Source organism: Rutilus rutilus (assembly GCF_951802725.1).
Source record: "Rutilus rutilus genome assembly, chromosome: 23".
Taxonomy (NCBI): domain Eukaryota; kingdom Metazoa; phylum Chordata; class Actinopteri; order Cypriniformes; family Leuciscidae; genus Rutilus; species Rutilus rutilus.
In genome coordinates this window covers 24106639-24125563 of record NC_140233.1, presented here as the reverse complement: position 1 = coordinate 24125563, position 18925 = coordinate 24106639, and the positions used below count along the sequence as shown (strand labels likewise).

General features: G+C 42.0%; 1 protein-coding gene across 9 annotated transcripts in view; it reads right to left on the bottom strand.

Annotated features, from left to right (window-relative positions):
• The window catches only part of ano3 (anoctamin 3), a 123379-nt gene that overhangs the window by 60894 nt on the left and 43560 nt on the right, over positions 1-18925 (bottom strand). For 4 of the 9 annotated variants that reach the window (XM_084397046.1, XM_084397048.1, XM_084397047.1 and 1 more), the window contains exons 8-13: positions 17079-17185; positions 13510-13596; positions 6688-6743; positions 6458-6579; positions 2844-2978; positions 1939-2035 (exon numbers count right to left, since the gene is read on the bottom strand). In XM_084397046.1, the coding sequence (XP_084253172.1) occupies positions 1939-2035; positions 2844-2978; positions 6458-6579; positions 6688-6743; positions 13510-13596; positions 17079-17185 (604 nt within the window). The remainder of the gene's footprint in view (positions 1-1938; positions 2036-2843; positions 2979-6457; positions 6580-6687; positions 6744-13509; positions 13597-17078; positions 17186-18925) is intronic. The other 5 variants (XM_084397050.1, XM_084397051.1, XM_084397053.1 and 2 more) reach the window with 2 other exon arrangements.

The window sequence follows — 18925 nt, the reverse complement described above, 5'->3', positions numbered from 1 at the left end:
CTCAAAATTCTGGACAGTTGATAATACCTAGAATATCAAAATCGACTGCTGGCGGTAGATCCTTTTCTTATTTAGCACCTAAACTCTGGAACAGTCTTCCTAACATTGTCTGGGAAGCAGACACACTCTGTCAGTTTAAATATAGACTAAAAACACATCTCTTTAACCTGGCATACACATAGAAAATTATACATTTCTATTATTCAAATCAGTTAAATTATTATTAGGCTGCATAAATTAGGTCAGCCGGAACCGGGAACACTTCCTATAACACCCGATGTACTCGTTACATCACACGAAGAATGGCATCTATGCTAATGTTAATCTTTCTGTTGATTCCGAGGTTTACTGTAATCAGCCGGATCCGGGCCGTATCCAGATCAGATGGAGGACCTGCGCCTAGACATGACCACAGCGCATCCCTGAAGTGCCAGCAAAGGTTGTGTCAACTAGACTCTCCCCTGTGAAGGCCTCATTGACACGACAGCCATCGGCACTGATCCTCAACAAACTCGTCTCCATACCCGTGTGACTCCGATCTTCAACCAGATGGAACTGGAAAAATATTCTGATTGTTCCAATCCAATCTGACTTCTGACCTATAAAGCTGCCTGAATCATAATCATACACTGTTCGTTCATTGGCCAGAGGAGAACTGGCCCCCGACTGAGCCTGGGTTCTCCCAAGGTTTTTCTTTCTCCATTCTGTCTCCTGATGGAGTTTTGGTTACTTGCCACTGACGCCTTTTTCGCCTTTGTCGCATTTTTTCACCTTTGTTGCCATTGGCTTTTGGGTTGCTTAGTTGGGGACATTTAATTTAATATTCAACAATATTATTGATCTGCCTGCATTATATGAGAACTGAACTGAGCTGGACGATGACATCATGGTTTTCTCCAGAGCGAATATATATAAAAGATTAACTAAATTAATAACTTTTTTTACAACAAAAATGAAACATCACTGAACTTACTTAAGCTGGACTGTGACACTATATTCTTCTGGAAACAAACTTTGTTGCATTATTTTCCTGTTATCTCTGTAAAGTTGCTTTGAAAAATCTGTATTGTAAAAAGTGCTACATACTGTAAATAAATGTGACTTGAAAATTACAAGGACAGACGCCAAGACATACAAGTCTCAAGAATCAAAGACATACAAGTCATCTACTGAAGAAAATATATCTAATAAAGATATATGCATTTCCATTAACTTCTATTTCACTTGAATTTACTATCAGCCATTGTAAAATGTATTTTATTTCCTTTTTTTTTTTTTTTTTTTTTTTTTTTTTTATTGTATTAAGAGAAAACCATGGCAACATTTTCCTGGTATTAGTTCAACAAAGTGAATTTATCAGGACCAATATCAAGGTAGGACAATGGCCAATGACTGGCTTTTATTTTACCCAAAACTGAAAAATCTATAAAATTTTCTGCCAGGACATTATCTTATGTTTACCGGGTCACCGTTTATATAAACTCTTTCCCTGCCAGCATTTTATATTAAAAAAAGGGGGTTGACAGCCACTGCCAGCATTTTTTTTATAATTTTCACAAAAAATATTATGGCCCCCAGAATATTTTGTTGTATGAATATCTGAACATGAAATTTATCAAAAGAAAGATCAGAGCCTCTGTAAATACATAGTAGTTAAAGACACAATATAAAGTCTGTGAATTTATGGAGATTCCTTTAACACTATAACACAAAATATTGGTAAAACACAGGTGAAGAAATTGATACAGAATATTCCTTCATATTAACAGCACTATTGGCCCTATATTTACAGATTTTTTTACAAGCTTCATTACATAGTCTTACCTTCTTACCTTGATTTGCCATTAAAAGTATCTATCAAAATGGCATTTGTTTTAACCATATACAATGTAAGCAAAGAATTGTGGTTTATGCCAGTAGAAGGCGGATGTACGGTACCTTTGCATAGACACAGCTGTCACTAAGCGTCCAAGAGCTACAGTTGCCTTCACACATGGGGCACATGATGGTGGTGTTGGCCTCACAGATCTCTTTACTGAAACAAAACAGGAAATAAAAACTCATGAATCTGTGCTTTATTGAGAAGAATATGTAGGGTAACATTGAACACTGGTGAATAAAAATGTGATGTAATATTAATGTTTTGACATATAGGGCCCTATCATACAGTACACCCGGCGCAATGCAGCATCAAGTTTTTGGCGCATTGTTGGCGTGTTGCTATTTTGAGGCAACTGAAATAGAAAGTATTTATTTATTTATTTAAACAGCGTGTTAGTAATGTGCGCCTATAGGCGGGGTCCACAACACGCTTATTACACACACAGGGATGCGCAGCACTCAAACATGCCAAATATTAAATATAAAAGGATTACATTGTAAAAGATTAATATTGTGTACATAAAGATATGGTGGAATCCGGCTTGTTCCGTAGATGGTCTGCTTGTTGGCTTTATCTTCGTGCACAAGCAGATCCGTTTGCGCTCTGGAGGCGCGTTCAGTTTCTCCGCTTGCAAATTCCGTCATGTAAATAGCGAGTCGCACCTGGCTTTTAAGGGGAATGGGAGATGAGGCTCTGGTTGGTTTATTTCACGTTAAAACACACCCATTACTCATTAAGAGAATAGAGACAACTCTTTTAGACCATGCGCCTGGCGCGCCGACCATTTCCCCCAATCGTTAATCTAGCAAAAGTGGATTCAGACACGTCCTAAGAGCACTTGCGCCTTGCGCTTTAGACAATGCGCTTAGATCGTTAAAATAGGGTCCTTAGACTGATGGGATCAGGTTCAGGCATACTGGGGGAAATTTTGAAATAGCTGAAAACCCCAGCAAGGACTAACCTTACTTGGCTGGAGTCCATGGTAAAAAGCCCATAGAGGAAGACAAAGAGGCCGACTAGAGCAGCAGGGATCAGCATACCTGTATACCAGCCCAACCAGGCAAAATACAGCCCGATCTTCTCTCCGAAGTAACGCCTATGAGACAGACAGGCCAATAAATGAGGAAATATCAGTAAGAAACATTCATTATAGGGCTCAGTACATTTTCACAACATTTATTAATCTTGATTAACATTAAATAAAAAATGTACTGCTGTTCAGTGTTAGTTCGTAATGCATTTGACTGATGTTATTCAGCTTGTTCAAAATATATTAGTATTGTCACAGGTTGTCTGTGTAATCCAGAGAATGATGTGTGATGCAGAATGGACAAAGATAATATATTTTAATTAACACTAAGAGCAAGACTACAACACACTAATCACAAACGTTAACAAGAGATCATGGACTGAAGGAACAGAGGGCTTAAATACACGAGGAACTGGCAATGAAAACTAAGACTAAAACCAAACAAGACCATGAAGACTAAACTTGACTGTGACTGTCACAGTTTGTTGCTGGGAAGCAGATGACAATGAAGATAAAGTTCAAACAGAGTCTTTAATAAAAATAAATGCAGATACATCCAAACACAACACACACTGACAATACCGGACAACTGAACACTGAAAACAGAGGAACTTAAGTACTAATGCAAACAAGGTAATTAACGACACTCAGCTGAACTGAATAACTACTCATATCTGTAACCATTGGTACAAACTAAGAAAACCAAAGAAACTGATGAATACAAAATATAAGTCCAAAAACACAACAGAATGTCTCGTTTACGTATGTAACCCTTGTTCCCTGAAAAGGGAACGAGACGCTGCGTCGTAACGCTGTGGGAACGCCTCTGCGTGATTGCGCCATGAAGCACATATGAAACCAGTCCAATGGCGTGACAGAATTTCATGTGACGTCATCGACCAGGAAACTATAAAGCACACCTGAACCAGACAGCGTCAGCTTCTGATCGGCTGAAGCAAGATGATCACGGGCATGCTGGGAGTATGGCAGGGTGACGCAGCGTCTCGTTCCCTCGTCAGGGAACTAGGGTTACATACATAACCATGATGTTCCCTTTCAAGGGAACTCGAGCTGCGTCGAAACACTATGGGAGCGCTAATACCCACGCCGCCATAAGAGCAAGTGTCCGTCTGTGTGAAATCAATGCGCACATCTAGGCGAAAGCACCTGCGCCCCTGGATTGGAGCCGAGGTCCAGCAAGTGAAGCCTCACGAATGTATGTGGTGAGGACTAGCCTGCCGCATCACAAACATCTTGGAGGGAAACTCCTGACAGTGAACCTTAGGAACGTAACCTGGTCTTAGGGTGAAGAAAACTCTTTACCATACCAAGAGGAAATTCCATGCACGAGGGAGATACCAAAAGTGCTTGAATGTCTCCAATTCTCTTGAGAGGCGAAATAGCGAGGAGAAAGACAGTCTTTAGAGATATTCTCAGAAACTTCCTCAATGGGCTCAAATGGATATATATATTTATGGGTGAAAACTCTTGCCTAGCACATTCTAAGACATACAAAAAACACCAGGGACATAGATTCACATAGAGCGCTTGCTGAAGAAATTGAAGCTGACGCTGTTTGGTTCAGGTGCGCTTTACAGTTTCCTGGTCGATGACGTCACATTACGTTCCGTCACGCCATTGGACTGGTTTCATACGTGCTTCATGACGCAATGACGCAGAGGCGTTCCCACAGTGTTTCGACACAGCTCGAGTTCCCTTGAAAGGAAACCATGACAGTGAATTGATATGAATTGCATTTTTTTTTTTATAGTTTAATAGATTAAAACACAAAAAAGCATTATTGACCCAGATGCACAGGTTAGATACATAGATTAATAGGCAGAAAGGTAACTTAAAAACAGGGACATATAATTCACTTAAAATATACCAGGTCAGGGCGATTACATAATTCCACATGAAGTGTGGCCTTACTCTCAAACTGATGAGAAGCTACCAGCAGAGAGTTGCTGCGTCTGCACATCACCATCGCAATTATTTTTCTCTCTACACTTTAAAATGAGAGGGCTCTAATCCAGCGTCAATATACGATTTTTATGAACCTGAGATTGCATTTTCTCTCACGTTTGACTACAGCTGTGATTTACACAAGGAAGCTGCGGTCAGCCACACCAACACAGTCCTGCACATATGAATGAGTTAGTGAGATTAAGGGCCCTATCTTGCACCCAGCGCAACTGACTTTGTACACCAACGCATGTATCATTCCTATTTTGCACCCGACGCACAGCGGACTTTTCCCTCCACAGACGCACATCGGTAAATTAGGGAATGAATTTGCGCTCCAGGGGGCAGTTCAGCGAAAAGAGGAGGCGTAAACGTTCCCTGATGCTATTTTGCAGTTCCAGAAAACAAGGCCACAGACCAGGAAAAACCTAGTCTAAAGTCAGTGGCGCGTTATTCAGATGCTATTTTTAGGGCGCATGCTTGGCCATAATGTAGCGTGTGCACGACGTGCATACACTTTGCTTCTTTCATCTACACAGACACAGTAGTTGCCATTTTTGCAAACCATACATAATACAAGAAAAATATTCCACACGAGGGAAATCATTGTGGTGTCCATGAAGATGTGAAAAAATAGGCATAAATCTAGCTTACACATTTACCCAAATTATTATACGCCAGTTTAACCGAAGCTAATTTGGGTGGGTTTCTCCCATCCAAATACAATGTCACTTCTCTGTCTTTTACGGCCCTGACGAGAACGTCGGTCTCTTCGGCTGTGAACCGCTCCTGGCGTGTGCCTGGCAAATCCGCCGTTATAATAGCAATCCGCAATGGAACAAGCGCGCCTGCTCTTAAAGGGAATGTGAGATGACGCTCTGACTGGTTTATTTCACGTTACGCCCAAACCACACCTATGAATAATGAAGCTACTTCAGACCAACCCATTTTAGATTTGCGTCGGGCGCAAGAGTAATTTATCCCGCCAGTATAATAGCAACAGCACCCGAGATCCGCCCACAAAGTTACTTGCGTTTTGCGTTTGATACTTGCGTTTCAGATCGTTAAAATAGGGCCCTAAAGCTGTTTTCACACCGCAGATATTTTCGTGCAGGATTTCACTGCCATTCTGAGTCATCAAGAACCTTTCAGAAACTTTCAGACTTTTTTGAAAAAGCCCCAAACAAACAAACTGGAAGCTGTTGTGAAGACTCAAAAACTTTGCCAGTATATTCTGGACTGGCTATATTCACAGTGCACTTCAATTGATTAAAATAAATTTTGCACAGACATCATAGTAAATATCCGGTTTATCTACATCAGTAGGTATGTGCATACATTCAGTGTCCAAATGTGTCCTTATTCATTTATTTTGCTAAATATATTTTATTTATAATATATTTTATTTATTCATTTATTTATTTAGTAAAAATCAGCATGTGTTTTTCAGACAAAAAAAAAAAAAAAAAAAAATTATTTGGATATGCCAAAAAATAATTTGTTTCCCAAATTCCTTAAAAAAAATATATATCCATTTGTTAAGACAGCATATTAAATGTGTCCAAAAGTGCCTTTCTTACCGTATGAGGTCTAAAGGCTGGTATTTGTACCAGATTCCCCAGCGTGCCCATCTTTCGTACAAAAGGTGTCTGTGGTTTTGAGCCCCATGGGTTTTAATCGGATGTCTGCTTTTGTAACTTCCCTAAAAAGTAAATAGCATAGTTTTCAAAATCACCTAAGAAAACTTCAACAGTAAGAAAATAGAGGTAAAAACTACATTGTGACAGGTAATAAATTTAACTCATTTTACCTCATGTGGAGGAAACGCTGCCTCATATGTGCTGTTGCCAAGTAACCGATTAATGCCTAAAAAATAGATGGAAACAGAAAAAACTAGCATGAATTTATTTTTCTTCAATCTTGGCTTCAATTTTGCATCTTAGTGTCCAGAATTTACAGTTCTGATGTCTTACTGTCTGATGCTTCTATATTGCAAGAATGCAATTCAAGGATTTGCAGAAATAAAATAGCGATGTAAAAAGTCTAGCAACCTTCAAACACACAATGTATAATTTCATATAAAATATTCAGTTGCACCACATTCACCACAAATGAGATGTTTCGACTTATCGACTTAAATGTAACACACATCCTAATGCAACGGTGAGGTTGGGAAATTAACTTTTTCACCCACCAGCCACAGCGACTAGTGAATGCCAGTTACCTTTTCGAGGGAACTAGCACTGCGCTGACAATCGACACATTGGGGAACGCCTTCAGCGTGACACATCTGAAGTCTGTATGGAACTAGTCAAATCTCGATTGGTGTTGCGTCATTACGTCATTCTTGACAGCGATGCGGAAGCTATAAAAGGACGCAGGATCACAACAGTGTCAGCTTTCTGGTCTTCAGCAAGCATTCTGTGTCTGTGTCCGTATGAAATCACTCACATTCACATATATATATCTAATATATATAATAAAGAATATGGCGAGTAAAGAGAAGCAATTTAGGCAGTGTGCGTCCCCTTGCCCGCGCTATTTGAGCGAGGGTGACACACACTCACTCTGTTGTTTGTCTGGGAGTGGAACATGCACCGGCAGCGCTCGAGGGTGCTGTCTGTGCAAACTGTGATTTGCTGCCTCTCAGGATGCTCCGCCTCTGCCAGGCCCTGTTCGATGAATCAGGCCAGGCTCGCGTTCCCCATGGATTGGGACTCGCGTCTGCTGAGGCAGCGTGGCGTCTTCACACATGGGGTTCGCAAATGGAGCTGGTGGATGATGTTGAGACGGCTTCGGCCCTTTCTCAACAATCAGCAGCCAGGTCCATCGGTCACGTTCACCCGCTATGCGGCTTCTTCCACCCAGGACGAGGACCCGATGCTCGAACTATCTGGCTCAGAGGAGTTAGATATTTTGGGCATCGAGGCAGGAGAGGACTCACCACCTCATTCTCCTGCCTTCGAGGAGCTGCTGGAGGTTGTGACCAGGGCAGTGGCCAAATGAAATATCGAATGGCCATCAGAAAAGCAGGAAGCAGCCAAAAAAAAGCAAGCTAGATGAACGCTTCCTGCAAACCCGGTCACAGCCTTCGTGCCGGAGCCCCCCTTTCTTCACAGATCTCCACACCGAGGTTTCAGGAGGTGAAGCAACAGTCAGCTGCATTCAAACAGCTCATTTGACTGCCGTCGTTCCAGTTCCAGGCGTTCCAGACAGTCCCACGAGGTAGCCACCAGCACCTCGCACCTGCAACAGCAGAAGGAGAGTGTTGCCTCTCATGCCTCCCTACAAAAGGCCTGGGGCCAGAGGTATCCAGCAAACGCAAATGTTATGTATAATAGATCTCAGGGTTTTGAATCGGTCTCTGAGGAGGTTCGGATTCAAGATGCTAACTATACCTATTTTCGTGACAAACCAGTCCTCGGACCTCATATGACTCATGATAATAGGTTGGCATCTAGATCTAAAAGACGCGTACTTCCACATATCCATCCTTCCCCATCACAGGAAGTTTCTGAGGTTCGCTTTTGGGGGAAAGGCATACCAATATCAGTTTCTTCCATTCGGCCTAGTATTGTCACCTCGCACCTTCACGAAATGCAGGGATGCTGCTCTAGCTCCACTGAGAGTTCAGGGCATTTGTATTCTCAATTACATCAACGACTGACACATTCTGGCCCAGTCACAGGTGACGGCGATTCAACATCGAGATGTTGTTCTGCACCATCTGAGGTTCCTGGGGTTGAGACTCAATGTCAAGAAAAGTTCACTAATTCCTCTACAGAGAACGACATTCCTATATAATAGGGTAGTGTGGGACTCAGTTACGATGCGGCCACAGTTGTCTCCTGCTTGTATAAACACCATCATGACTACAGTCACCAGTATCAAGCTAGGCCAGGCCATCACTGTCAAACATTTTCAAAGGGTTCTAGGTCTTCTGGCAGCAGCATCCAACGTGATACCTTTTGGCCTGCTGTACATGAGGGCCCTGCAGTGGTGTCTCAGGACCAGAGGGTTTTCCCCAAGGGGGAACCCATTTCTCACGATCAAAGTAACATGCAGGTGCCTTCGTTCTTTGGTCATGTGGAAGAAACCATGGTTCCTGTCCCAAGGCCCTGTGTTAAAAAAAAAAAGTGACCACGGATGCATCCCTCACAGGCTGGGGAGCGGTCATGGAGGGCCGCTAAACAAGGGGTCAATGGAAGGACCACCATCTCTCTTGGCACATCAATTTCCTGGAGATGTTGGCAGTATTTCTGGCTCTCAGACATTTCCTTCAGGACCTCAGAGGCCATCATGTTCTAGTGTCAAGGGGTCCGGCGGTATGGGGTCAGTTTGCTCCTAGTAGCTCCGTACTGGCCAGCCCAAGTATGGTTTTCAGACATCATAGCTCTTCTAGCAGGCCCTCCGTGGCAAATTCCGATCAGGAGGGACCTTCTTTCTCAGGCCGGGGGCACAATATATCACCCTCGTCCAGAGCTGTAGAAGCTGTGGGTCTGGCCCCTGAGGGGGACTAACTCATAAATGCTGGTCTCTCAACTGAGGTTGTTGTGACCATCCTAAACTCTAGAGCCCTCTCCACAAGGAAACTGTATGCATTAAAATGGAATGTATTCACTTTATGGTGCAGAGAACATCAGTTGTACCCAGTTAACTGCCCAATGGCTTCAGTGCTGGAGTTCCTCCAGAATCGCTTCTCTGATGGGCTCTCCCAGTCCACGCTTAAGGTCTATCTGGCAGCCATAGCTGCCTTCCACACGCTTCTAGGGGTAGGCACTATGGGGAGACACCCACTTATAGTACGTTTCCTTTGTGGAGCTAGGAGGATGAGGCCTGTCGTCCAGACCAGGGTCCCCACGTGGGACCTGGCTGTGGTTCTTGAAGGGCTATCCCTGGCAACCTTGAACCCTTGGATGAGGTGTCTGAGAAATTTCTCAGTCTCTGAGAATGTCCCTAAAGAAAGTGGGGGACCTGCAAGTGCTATCTGTTGCTCCCTCTTGCCTCAAGTTCACTCCAAGTTCACTCCTGGCAGAGTGAGAGCCATTCTCCACCCTAGACCTGGCTGTGACTAAGGTGCCTTCAAATGTGGCACGGTCTGTGATCTTGCAGGCATTTCATACTTCACTGCATGTGTCGGCTGACCAAGCTAAGCTACATCTATTATGCCCGGTCCGAGCTCTGGATGCCTATGTACACAGGTCCTCGAGCTGGAGGAAGTTGGACCACTTACTTTTGTGTTTTGGGTCACCTAAGAAGGGTTTGCCCTGCCTATAAACAAACTATTAGGAGATGGATAGTAGAGGCTACTTCTTCAGCATACGAGATGCGCGGTTTGCCTTTGCCTCTCCTGATAATAGCCCACTCAACTAGAGGAGTGGCATCCTCTAAAGTCCTGCTAGCAGGGGTCTCCCTCCAAGAGGTCTGTGATGCCCCCGGGTTGGGCCTCCCCACACATCTTCATAAAACATTATAAACTGGTTCTGCCCTCTACACCAGGTTCACAAGTTCTCTCGTCTTGAGTGTGCCAGATTGCTGCACACCAGGGCGGATACTAGTCAGTGTGGCGCAGTGGGCATTTCATTCCCCAATGTGTTGATTCTCTACGCAGCGCGAGTTCTCTCAAAAGGGAACGTCTCGTGTAGACTGTAACCCTTGTTCCTTAGACGCTGCGTCCCTTGGCCACACTTCCTGCGCTCCTGAGAACGACTTGCTTCAACCTATCAGAAGCTGACGCTGTTGTGATCCGCCGTCCTTTTATAGCTTCCGCATCGCCATCACATGCGACGTCACGAGTGACGTAATGATGCAACACCAATTGAGATTGGACTAGTTCCATGCAGGCTTCAGACGAGTCACGCTGAAGGCGTTCCCCAACGTGTCGATTCTCGATTCTTCTCAGGGAACGTTTTATGTATTTATGTACTTATTATGAAGCTCAGATATATACTGTAGTAAGATGGGGTAAGATGCCCCACGTGGCAAGATTAACACTTTAGATGTACTGTATGGCTATGCTATTTTTAATTTAGTCATTTTATCGGAATATCAACATTTGTGAGATGTGTTTTAAAGTCATAAAATGTTGTGTTTCTGGAAAATAGGGATCGATGACAGAGTAAAGTTGTTTAAGTGAAAAGATTAAATTAGTAAGATAACCCACCCAGAATTGGCAAACAAGGACCTTAGTGGCATGTTGTTACTAGTGTTATTATTAAATTATTATTATTAATTTAATACTTTAATTATTAAGTCAATTATTAAAAAGTGGCTCTGTCACAAAACCAAGAATACACCAGACCGAACCCTGGCATCAGATGAATCTCTTTTACTGGGATTCTGCTTTGTCTGCCTGTGGGTTATTCAATTGTTTTTAAACAGAATAGTTTAGTCAACTAACACATATTTCTATTTATTTCCCTTAATAACACATGCATCTTCATCATCCGGCACTTAGTAAACTTGTACATAAAAAATGTTACAATTTATTCTGTGTGGTTACTAAGGTGTTTGGAGTGACTTGTTGCATCCTCCAGTGTATGTTTTTATGTTTTTGGTTTTTATGTGCTAAGAAATAAAATCACATTGTTTTTCAATAAATTGCGTATGTATGCGTCTGACTGGATTTATTTTGTGATTTTACTACTGATTAGCTTGACCTGCAGCTACCGTAACATCAATCCCACTTCCTGCTTATAGCAGGAAACTCATTTGCAGACAAATAACAGCAGAAATTAGATTGAGCTAAGAGAAAAGTAACAGGAGCACAATCCTGGGAGCTTGCTTTCAATATGCTGCTGCAAGTGAGAGCCTGGTAAGCTGTGAGCTTCAGCAATTTGATTAAGCTTACATCAAATAGCTGCAAGCAGAAATGGATTGAAAATGGCCCAAAATTGTCACGATAAATTAATTTAGCTAAAGCTATTTTAATGAGAAATATCCACAATACTAAGTTGCTACCAAGTGGATACTAATTTAATAATAAAAAAGTAAAAATAACACTGCAGAGTTTATGTAACAACAGTGGCGAATATGGAATCAATATGGAATTCTTAACATTTTGACTTTAGTCACCAATATGGAATTAATTTTTTTTAAAAATTTTCCCAAGTCCACTAACAGATTTTCACAATAAAAAAAAATGTCCATTATGCAGTTACCTTACTAAAAGTTTAAAGTTTTTGATTTCAACAGTTACAGTGCATATGAAAAGCATTTTCTTTATAAATATAAGCAATTCTATAAGTCTTGTGTAGTTTGAATGCTTTAAGATTCATACAGTAGAGGTTTACAGTATACAGCATGTGTGTGTTTCAATCAAGCGCTACTGAACATTTAAACAAACAACCATTCAGAAATGCTTGTGAGATATAATACAATTTTTACAACAAGAACCTGCAATAGTTTCTTGTCAAAGGCCAATTTTTCTTATATGAAATGGAAATATAGGAAATATATGTCCATAGTGACTGGCAGATAAGGCAAAATAACCCATTTGGGAGGTTGCAGTGTTAATTTCCCACCTTGGTTATGGTGCAAAAACACATGTATGAAAACAGAGAAAAAGCTAAATCTTGCTTTAATATCAATTTAATATTGAGCATTTGTCTCATTAAATTGCCTACTTCTGTCTCTATACTGTAAGTCTGTCTAAAACACATCGGACCAGATTTACTAAACAGGTCAATTTATTAGAGTGAGACCGCAATTCCATAAAAGCGCAGATGGAGTGTAAAGTTCTGCCGGTGATCTGACAATGTTCAAATTAAAGAATATACCAAGAGCTGCGCAAATTAGCATAGAGCCGCAAACCAAAAAGCTGCTTTCTCTGGCTTTCCAAATAAATGAACAAGTCCTATCAAGCTGTTCTATCTGTTCTTTGAGGTGCCTCCTCCTAGCTGCAACTATCGCAGCATGTCAAGCGCAACAACTTGTTGAGACATGCTTTTTTTGGCATTAAATAAAGGCGCAAATTCAACTAAATTGACTACCGCAATCCTTAGTAAATAACATTGCATGATTTATTTAGATACTCTCCTCCATAAAATTATCTTTGCATCGCTGCGTGTCTTTAGTAAGTCTTGACATTTTTTAAACGTCAAAAGAGGGTTTACGTTGGAGCAAGCTAAAGGCCCCATAACTCACTAAATGGAAGAATCTCGAAAACAGTTTAGAACATGTCCAGGTCATATTCAGATATCCAAAAAAAATAAAAAAAATAAAAAAATAAATAAAGGTAATTTTCCCAGTCGCTAAACTGCATAAAAACCTTTCTTTCTATATAGTAAAATAATTGCAACTCAAATCAAAATATTAAGTATTTATGCCAGAAATGCACAAAAAGAAAAATCACATTCTCAAAAAAAAAAAAAAAAAAAAAAAAAAAAATTGTATATTCCACTGGTAGCATGTCATAAATTTTTTTACAAAAATTATTTTGGTTTTTGCATAGTGGTGAAATCTGACCTGGACATTTCAAATTTGTGAGATTCTACCCAAACCGGCATTGGAAATCACTCATTGTCACTTTCTCTCAATCTCTTTGTCTTGTTGATGCTACTTTTAGAGATGTGATGATATTTGGGCATCCCTGTGTGCCCATACAACACAGAATGTACAGTACTGTACGCACCTTCCCATGAACTCCCTGACTGGCCCATGAAGAGCCGCTCGTGATGGCCATAATAATTAAGCAGATACAGACAACACAACGGAGGAGCTGCAGAGAGACGGAGACCGTGTGACCAGCAGAGACATGCAAATACACGCTCACACATAGGACCATGGGGGACACTGACTGACGGGGACTGTTTCAGTATCTGTGATGTTTATAATGTGATTAGTGCTGATCATAATGAATGGAATTTTAAGGCTTTGATGAGTATGTGGTGAAGGACTGGAATACTAAAAAGAAAAATGGATTTATACAAATGGGTGGATGAAGAAATGGCCATTTCTTTATAGACAAAATGGTATAAAATGCTCAGGAGCCATCCTTCACCGATGACTCAGTTGTCGTCTCACAAGTGTGTTATGTGGGAAAAGTTATACTAGGAATAACTAGGAATAGTTGAAAAAAGAAAAAAAACTTTTATCATTGTTGACTGACCTGTGTTTTTCAAAACATTACTTTGGTTATCTTATACAGACAGTGATGTTATTTTATACGTAAGCCTACAGTGTTTTATGCATCGCTTTTAGAGTAAGATCATTCTTAATTTAATAAATGAAACTGGTTTATAATAGCATGATAGGGACACTCAAGAATGAACCACACTTTTGAAACTGCCATTTTGTTTTTTTGTCTTTAAGCATGAAATCTTAAGTCCTCGTTCTTTGTAAGTGAATGGAAAAGAGCAAACTGGTTTGGAATGACTTCTGAGTGAGAAAATTATGACAGAAGGCTCATCTTTGGTTGAAATTTTCATAAGCATTTTCAGAAGTCTGAAATAAATGTGGGGAATGTGAAGTTCACCAAAAAAATGTAAGTTCTGTCATCATTTACTCACCCAAATGTCATTCCAAAACTGTATTTTCTCTTTTTATCCTGTAGAACATAAAAGAAGATATGAAATTGTAGTGTTGAATTCAAGACCGGTCTTAGTCTCGAGAAAAGGAAAAGGTAAAAACCTTTTCTGCTAGATGCCCTATTATCGCCATCTGGCCTGTTCGGCAACGTTATTACTGACAGGTTTAAGGCGGCTAAGAAAAAAAATGACAGCATTTCAGCAGTTTATCCCTCACCATGTCCAAGGGCCGGAGGCCTCAATCAGACAGCCTCGGCCTGGCCCTAGCTAAGGCCAATGTGGCTGCCCATATTCCCCCCCACAAGGACTGAGGGCCTGGGCACCACACACAATCTCAGCCATTTAGGGCGAAGACAGGTCTGAGAAACCGTCGTTGCCTTTCGGGCACCTGAGGAAATAGAAGTCCCGACACCTCGGCTGTTGGGGAATTTTGAGGCTATTCTATCTTTTACCCTTGACCCGAGATTTAGAACCTGCGGGCTGGCCCCTGAGAGTGATCAGCTCATAGATTCGGGTCTCTCAAGCAGGATTAGTGAGAACATTTGTAACCCTAGATCTCCCTCTACAAGGAGTTATATCCCCTGAAGTGGCATCTCTTTGCATTGTGGTGCGATCAGCACCATTTGGACCCAGTTCACTGCCCGGTTGGAGTTCCTGCAGGAGCGTCTTTCATCAGGGCTGGTGTTTCGGCTTGCCACGTTCACCTCCCACGTCTTCTGTGGGAGCTTCCCTGGTCTCTAGCTTCTTGCACTCATTGTGCTTTTGGTGTCAGCCTCAGAGAAGCTTATGAATCTCAAGGTGTCTCTGTTATTCAGTGTATCATCACCTTTAGGAATTATGTTGACCACCCGGGCTTGTGGTGTAAATCTAATAAACTGTTGGTCTGTTTGGAAGGTGCAGCAAAGGTTTTGCTGCCACCAAGCAGTGCTTGTCACACAGTATTACTGATGCGATTTCTTTTGCCAATGAGGCACGCGGTCTGGCTTTTGCATCAGAGCTCACTCTACTCGGAGTATGGCTTTTTCTAAGGTGCTATCCAAGGGTGCATATTTGCAGGATGTTTGTGCTGTGGCAGGGCAGCCTCTCCACACACATTCATAGGGTTTTACAGCATGGATATGGATTAAACCCTAGACTTCCAGGTCCTGTTGGGTTAATCTATTTTGCTTGCCCACAGGATCTGTGCTTGTATATACTTTTAACAATCTTTTTAGGCAGGCATTTTTCAGTATGGTGGCGAGGGAATTAATGTTCCCATAGCATCAGCAACCATGGCGCAGCATTGAGTTCACACAAATGGGAATGTCTCTCAAGTTACGCAGGAAGGGAATGCTCCCTAAGGATGGAACGAGACACTACGTTGCTGTGCCATACTTCACGCATGCCTGCGCAGCTTCTTCAAGTAAACAGAATCTGGGAATTCCATGACGTAGGTGGACTCTTATGGTCTTAATGACGCTTCTACGCTTAATCACCTGACCACTGTCGGCCAATAGAATTGGTGTGATTTTCCATGTGCTTCAGACACTGGCACACACTGAAGGCGTTCCCATAGGGTCAACAACCATGATGCAGCATCTTGTTCCCTTCTCAGGGAACCAAGTTACATACGTAACCTGAGAAGTTTTTATGAATAGTTTGTATTGTGAGCCTCATATTGAGTACAAAACATGCATTACTGACCAAGCATATTACATGGAGACAGATTTCGGTTAACAAAGAGCTGGCTGGCTATTACCTTGCTTCATTTGATTAAAACTCTCAGGTTTAATAAAGCCAGATTTGCTAACAATGTCTCATTTGCTGCCGATGTTTTGAATTCACTAGGACATTAAACTGAGCTGCAGTGGCATGATTGAGCAGGATTTATGGGGGATTTAGAGTTCTTCTCACAGTCTGATCTGGCCTGAGCGAGTGGGCGGTCATTATTAATTTATTAACATGAAAATCCAACTTGCAAGACCAGCTTTAATCAGCCAAAACCCACAAGAGTAGGCAGACAAGAAAGCCAAATAAGAAGGGCATGAGCGTGACATTAAAATAAGAGGACTAACAGAAAGATTAGCGGCGGAAAGCCATATTCAGTTAAAACAGTCAAAGGGTTACTGTAGGTCAGATAAAACAATAACACAGCTCTTCAAATATTTACTAACAGAAAGTTGACAAAGATTCATGTAGATTCATGTCCTAGAACTCTGTCTGAATTTCATAAAAAAAATACATTTTAGTGTTTTAAGTACCCTACTATCTATCTATCTATCTATCTATCTATCTATCTATCTATCTATCTATCTATCTATCTATCTATCTATCTATCTATCTATCTATCTATCTATCATTTGACCGCCTCTTGACATCATTTTCTTGGGAATTAAGTGATTCTTTTTATTATTATTATTATTATTATTATGTCATGACGAAAATTATGTCACAATTCAATATGATCTTAAGCTGTTTGTCTGAGCCAAATGAAAAGAAAAAAAACCTTAACATAAATTATTTGCAATTTAACCAATTTTGTAAATGACTATTATTTTTTAAATAAAAAATACTGAATAAAAAGATGATGTGTGAGATATGATATAGATGGATAATAGAGACTGGAGCGAGGAAAAATATGTGCATGACATGTTAGATGAAGATGGTTTCAGGGGTGATTAAGCTGACCTCTTACCCATCTTAGACTTCCCGTCCTCATACTTTGTGCGCTGTAGTACATGATGTACTATTCTGCTTCTGGTTGAGTTTGAGAAAAACGTCTCTCTGTTGTTGATGGTAAAGCTAAAAGAAAATAAAGTACATTGTTTTAATACACAAATCTGTAGTAGGTTGCATGCATTCATCTACTTTACTGAATAGAGTAAAGATTAATATGCTACAGCAGCCTAGAGATCAGAACTCAGATATTTAGTATGTCACTGTAAATATCAAATTAGAGAGGATTGCAGCTGAGCTGACCCAACACATCAAGCTCAGAGCAGATTGTGTGGATTACACCCAGCTGTCTCAGTATACAGACAAATAATTATACATTAAAGAATGGCTTCTTTTCCTTGGTGAATCTCATAGAACTTATCAAGAACATGTTCAGGTCATGTTGCACCTCAAAATCAAAAGAAAGGAATCAGAATAAAAATTTCAGGACTGTAAAATAAAGTGCTAGCAAATGCTGCTTTAAGAACACAAAGCCTATTTTAAGACCATTAAGTATAATTTTAGCAAATTAAGGTATATTAATTTACAAATTAACGGCATATCTACAAGAAATACAATGATATAGAAATGGCTGGCGAGATAGAATTTGCAACATAACGTATTTATAGCAATAATAAATAGTATGTGTATTTTCTTAGTTTCTCTTTTACAGACAGCAGAACCGATAACATCTGATCTTATCGATACAGCGGTCTTTCATAATTCCCATTGCATGCATCTCCCGATAGCCTGGGCCTCGGACTTAGTAGCGTGAAGGGAAAGGTCCGTCGAGCTTCGTAAATTTTATTTATTTATTTATTTATTTGATAGGGACAATGCACATTAATGAAATCCGTGATGACAGTTTGGTCCGAGCCTTTCTCGTCCCACTCTCGGAGGAGATCGGCTTGGAGGATTTGGAGAACTGCCATCGAGTGCAGGGCGGAAGCAGCCTGTCCAGCGGCGGCAAAAGCGCGGCCGACGAGAGCTGAAGTGGCCCGGCAGGCTATAGACGGAAAGGCAGCCTTTGAACGCCATCCCGCAGAGGGCGGACAAAGGTGCGCTGCTACCGCCTCTTCGAAAGGAGGAATAGACTTATATCCTTTCTCGGCGGTGCCGTCCACTTGGGAGAGCGTCGAGGAGACAGAGGAGCGAAGTCTCACGGAGAATGGAGCATTCCACGATTTAGAGAGCTCAGCGTGGAGCGCTCCGGAAGGAAGGGTGCTGACCTAGAGGCGGGCGTTTGGCGCCGGCTAGGCAGAAAGCACCCGTCGAGCCTGTTGTGTGCGGGCTCCTCAGGCGGTGACCACTCAAGGCTGAGTTGGGCGACGGCCTTGGTGAGGGCATGAAGAAGTTCCGCGTCCACGCTGGCCCGAGTCTGGCCGGACTCCTGGAGCGAAGCGGGGCCTGAACGGTTAGATCCAGACCACTCTTCACTATCCGAGGCCAGGAGGGAACAGCTGTCACCTATGGCGTCCACATCCGCTTCATCCCCTGAGGCGGCAGCAGTGAGGGCGGTGGCCGGCAACTGCGCGTCCGGGAGGGAGTGCGGGGAAGGAGAAAGCGAGGCTCGAGGGGAAGGTTCTGGCGAGCACTTCAAGCACTCTTCTTGCGCGGCCCAGCAGAGACAGGCGGAGTGACAGCTTCAGCGTCGAACAATTCAAGTCGAGCCCGCAGGATCGCCATTGTTAGTTCTTCGCAGTGGATGCAGCTTCCCGAAGACAGAGCGAGGGCTGCGTGTTCTCGACCCAGGCAGAGAGCGCAGATCACGTGGCGGTCTCCGTCACTGAGCGGGGCTCAGCAAGAGCCACAGGAAATGCGAGGCAT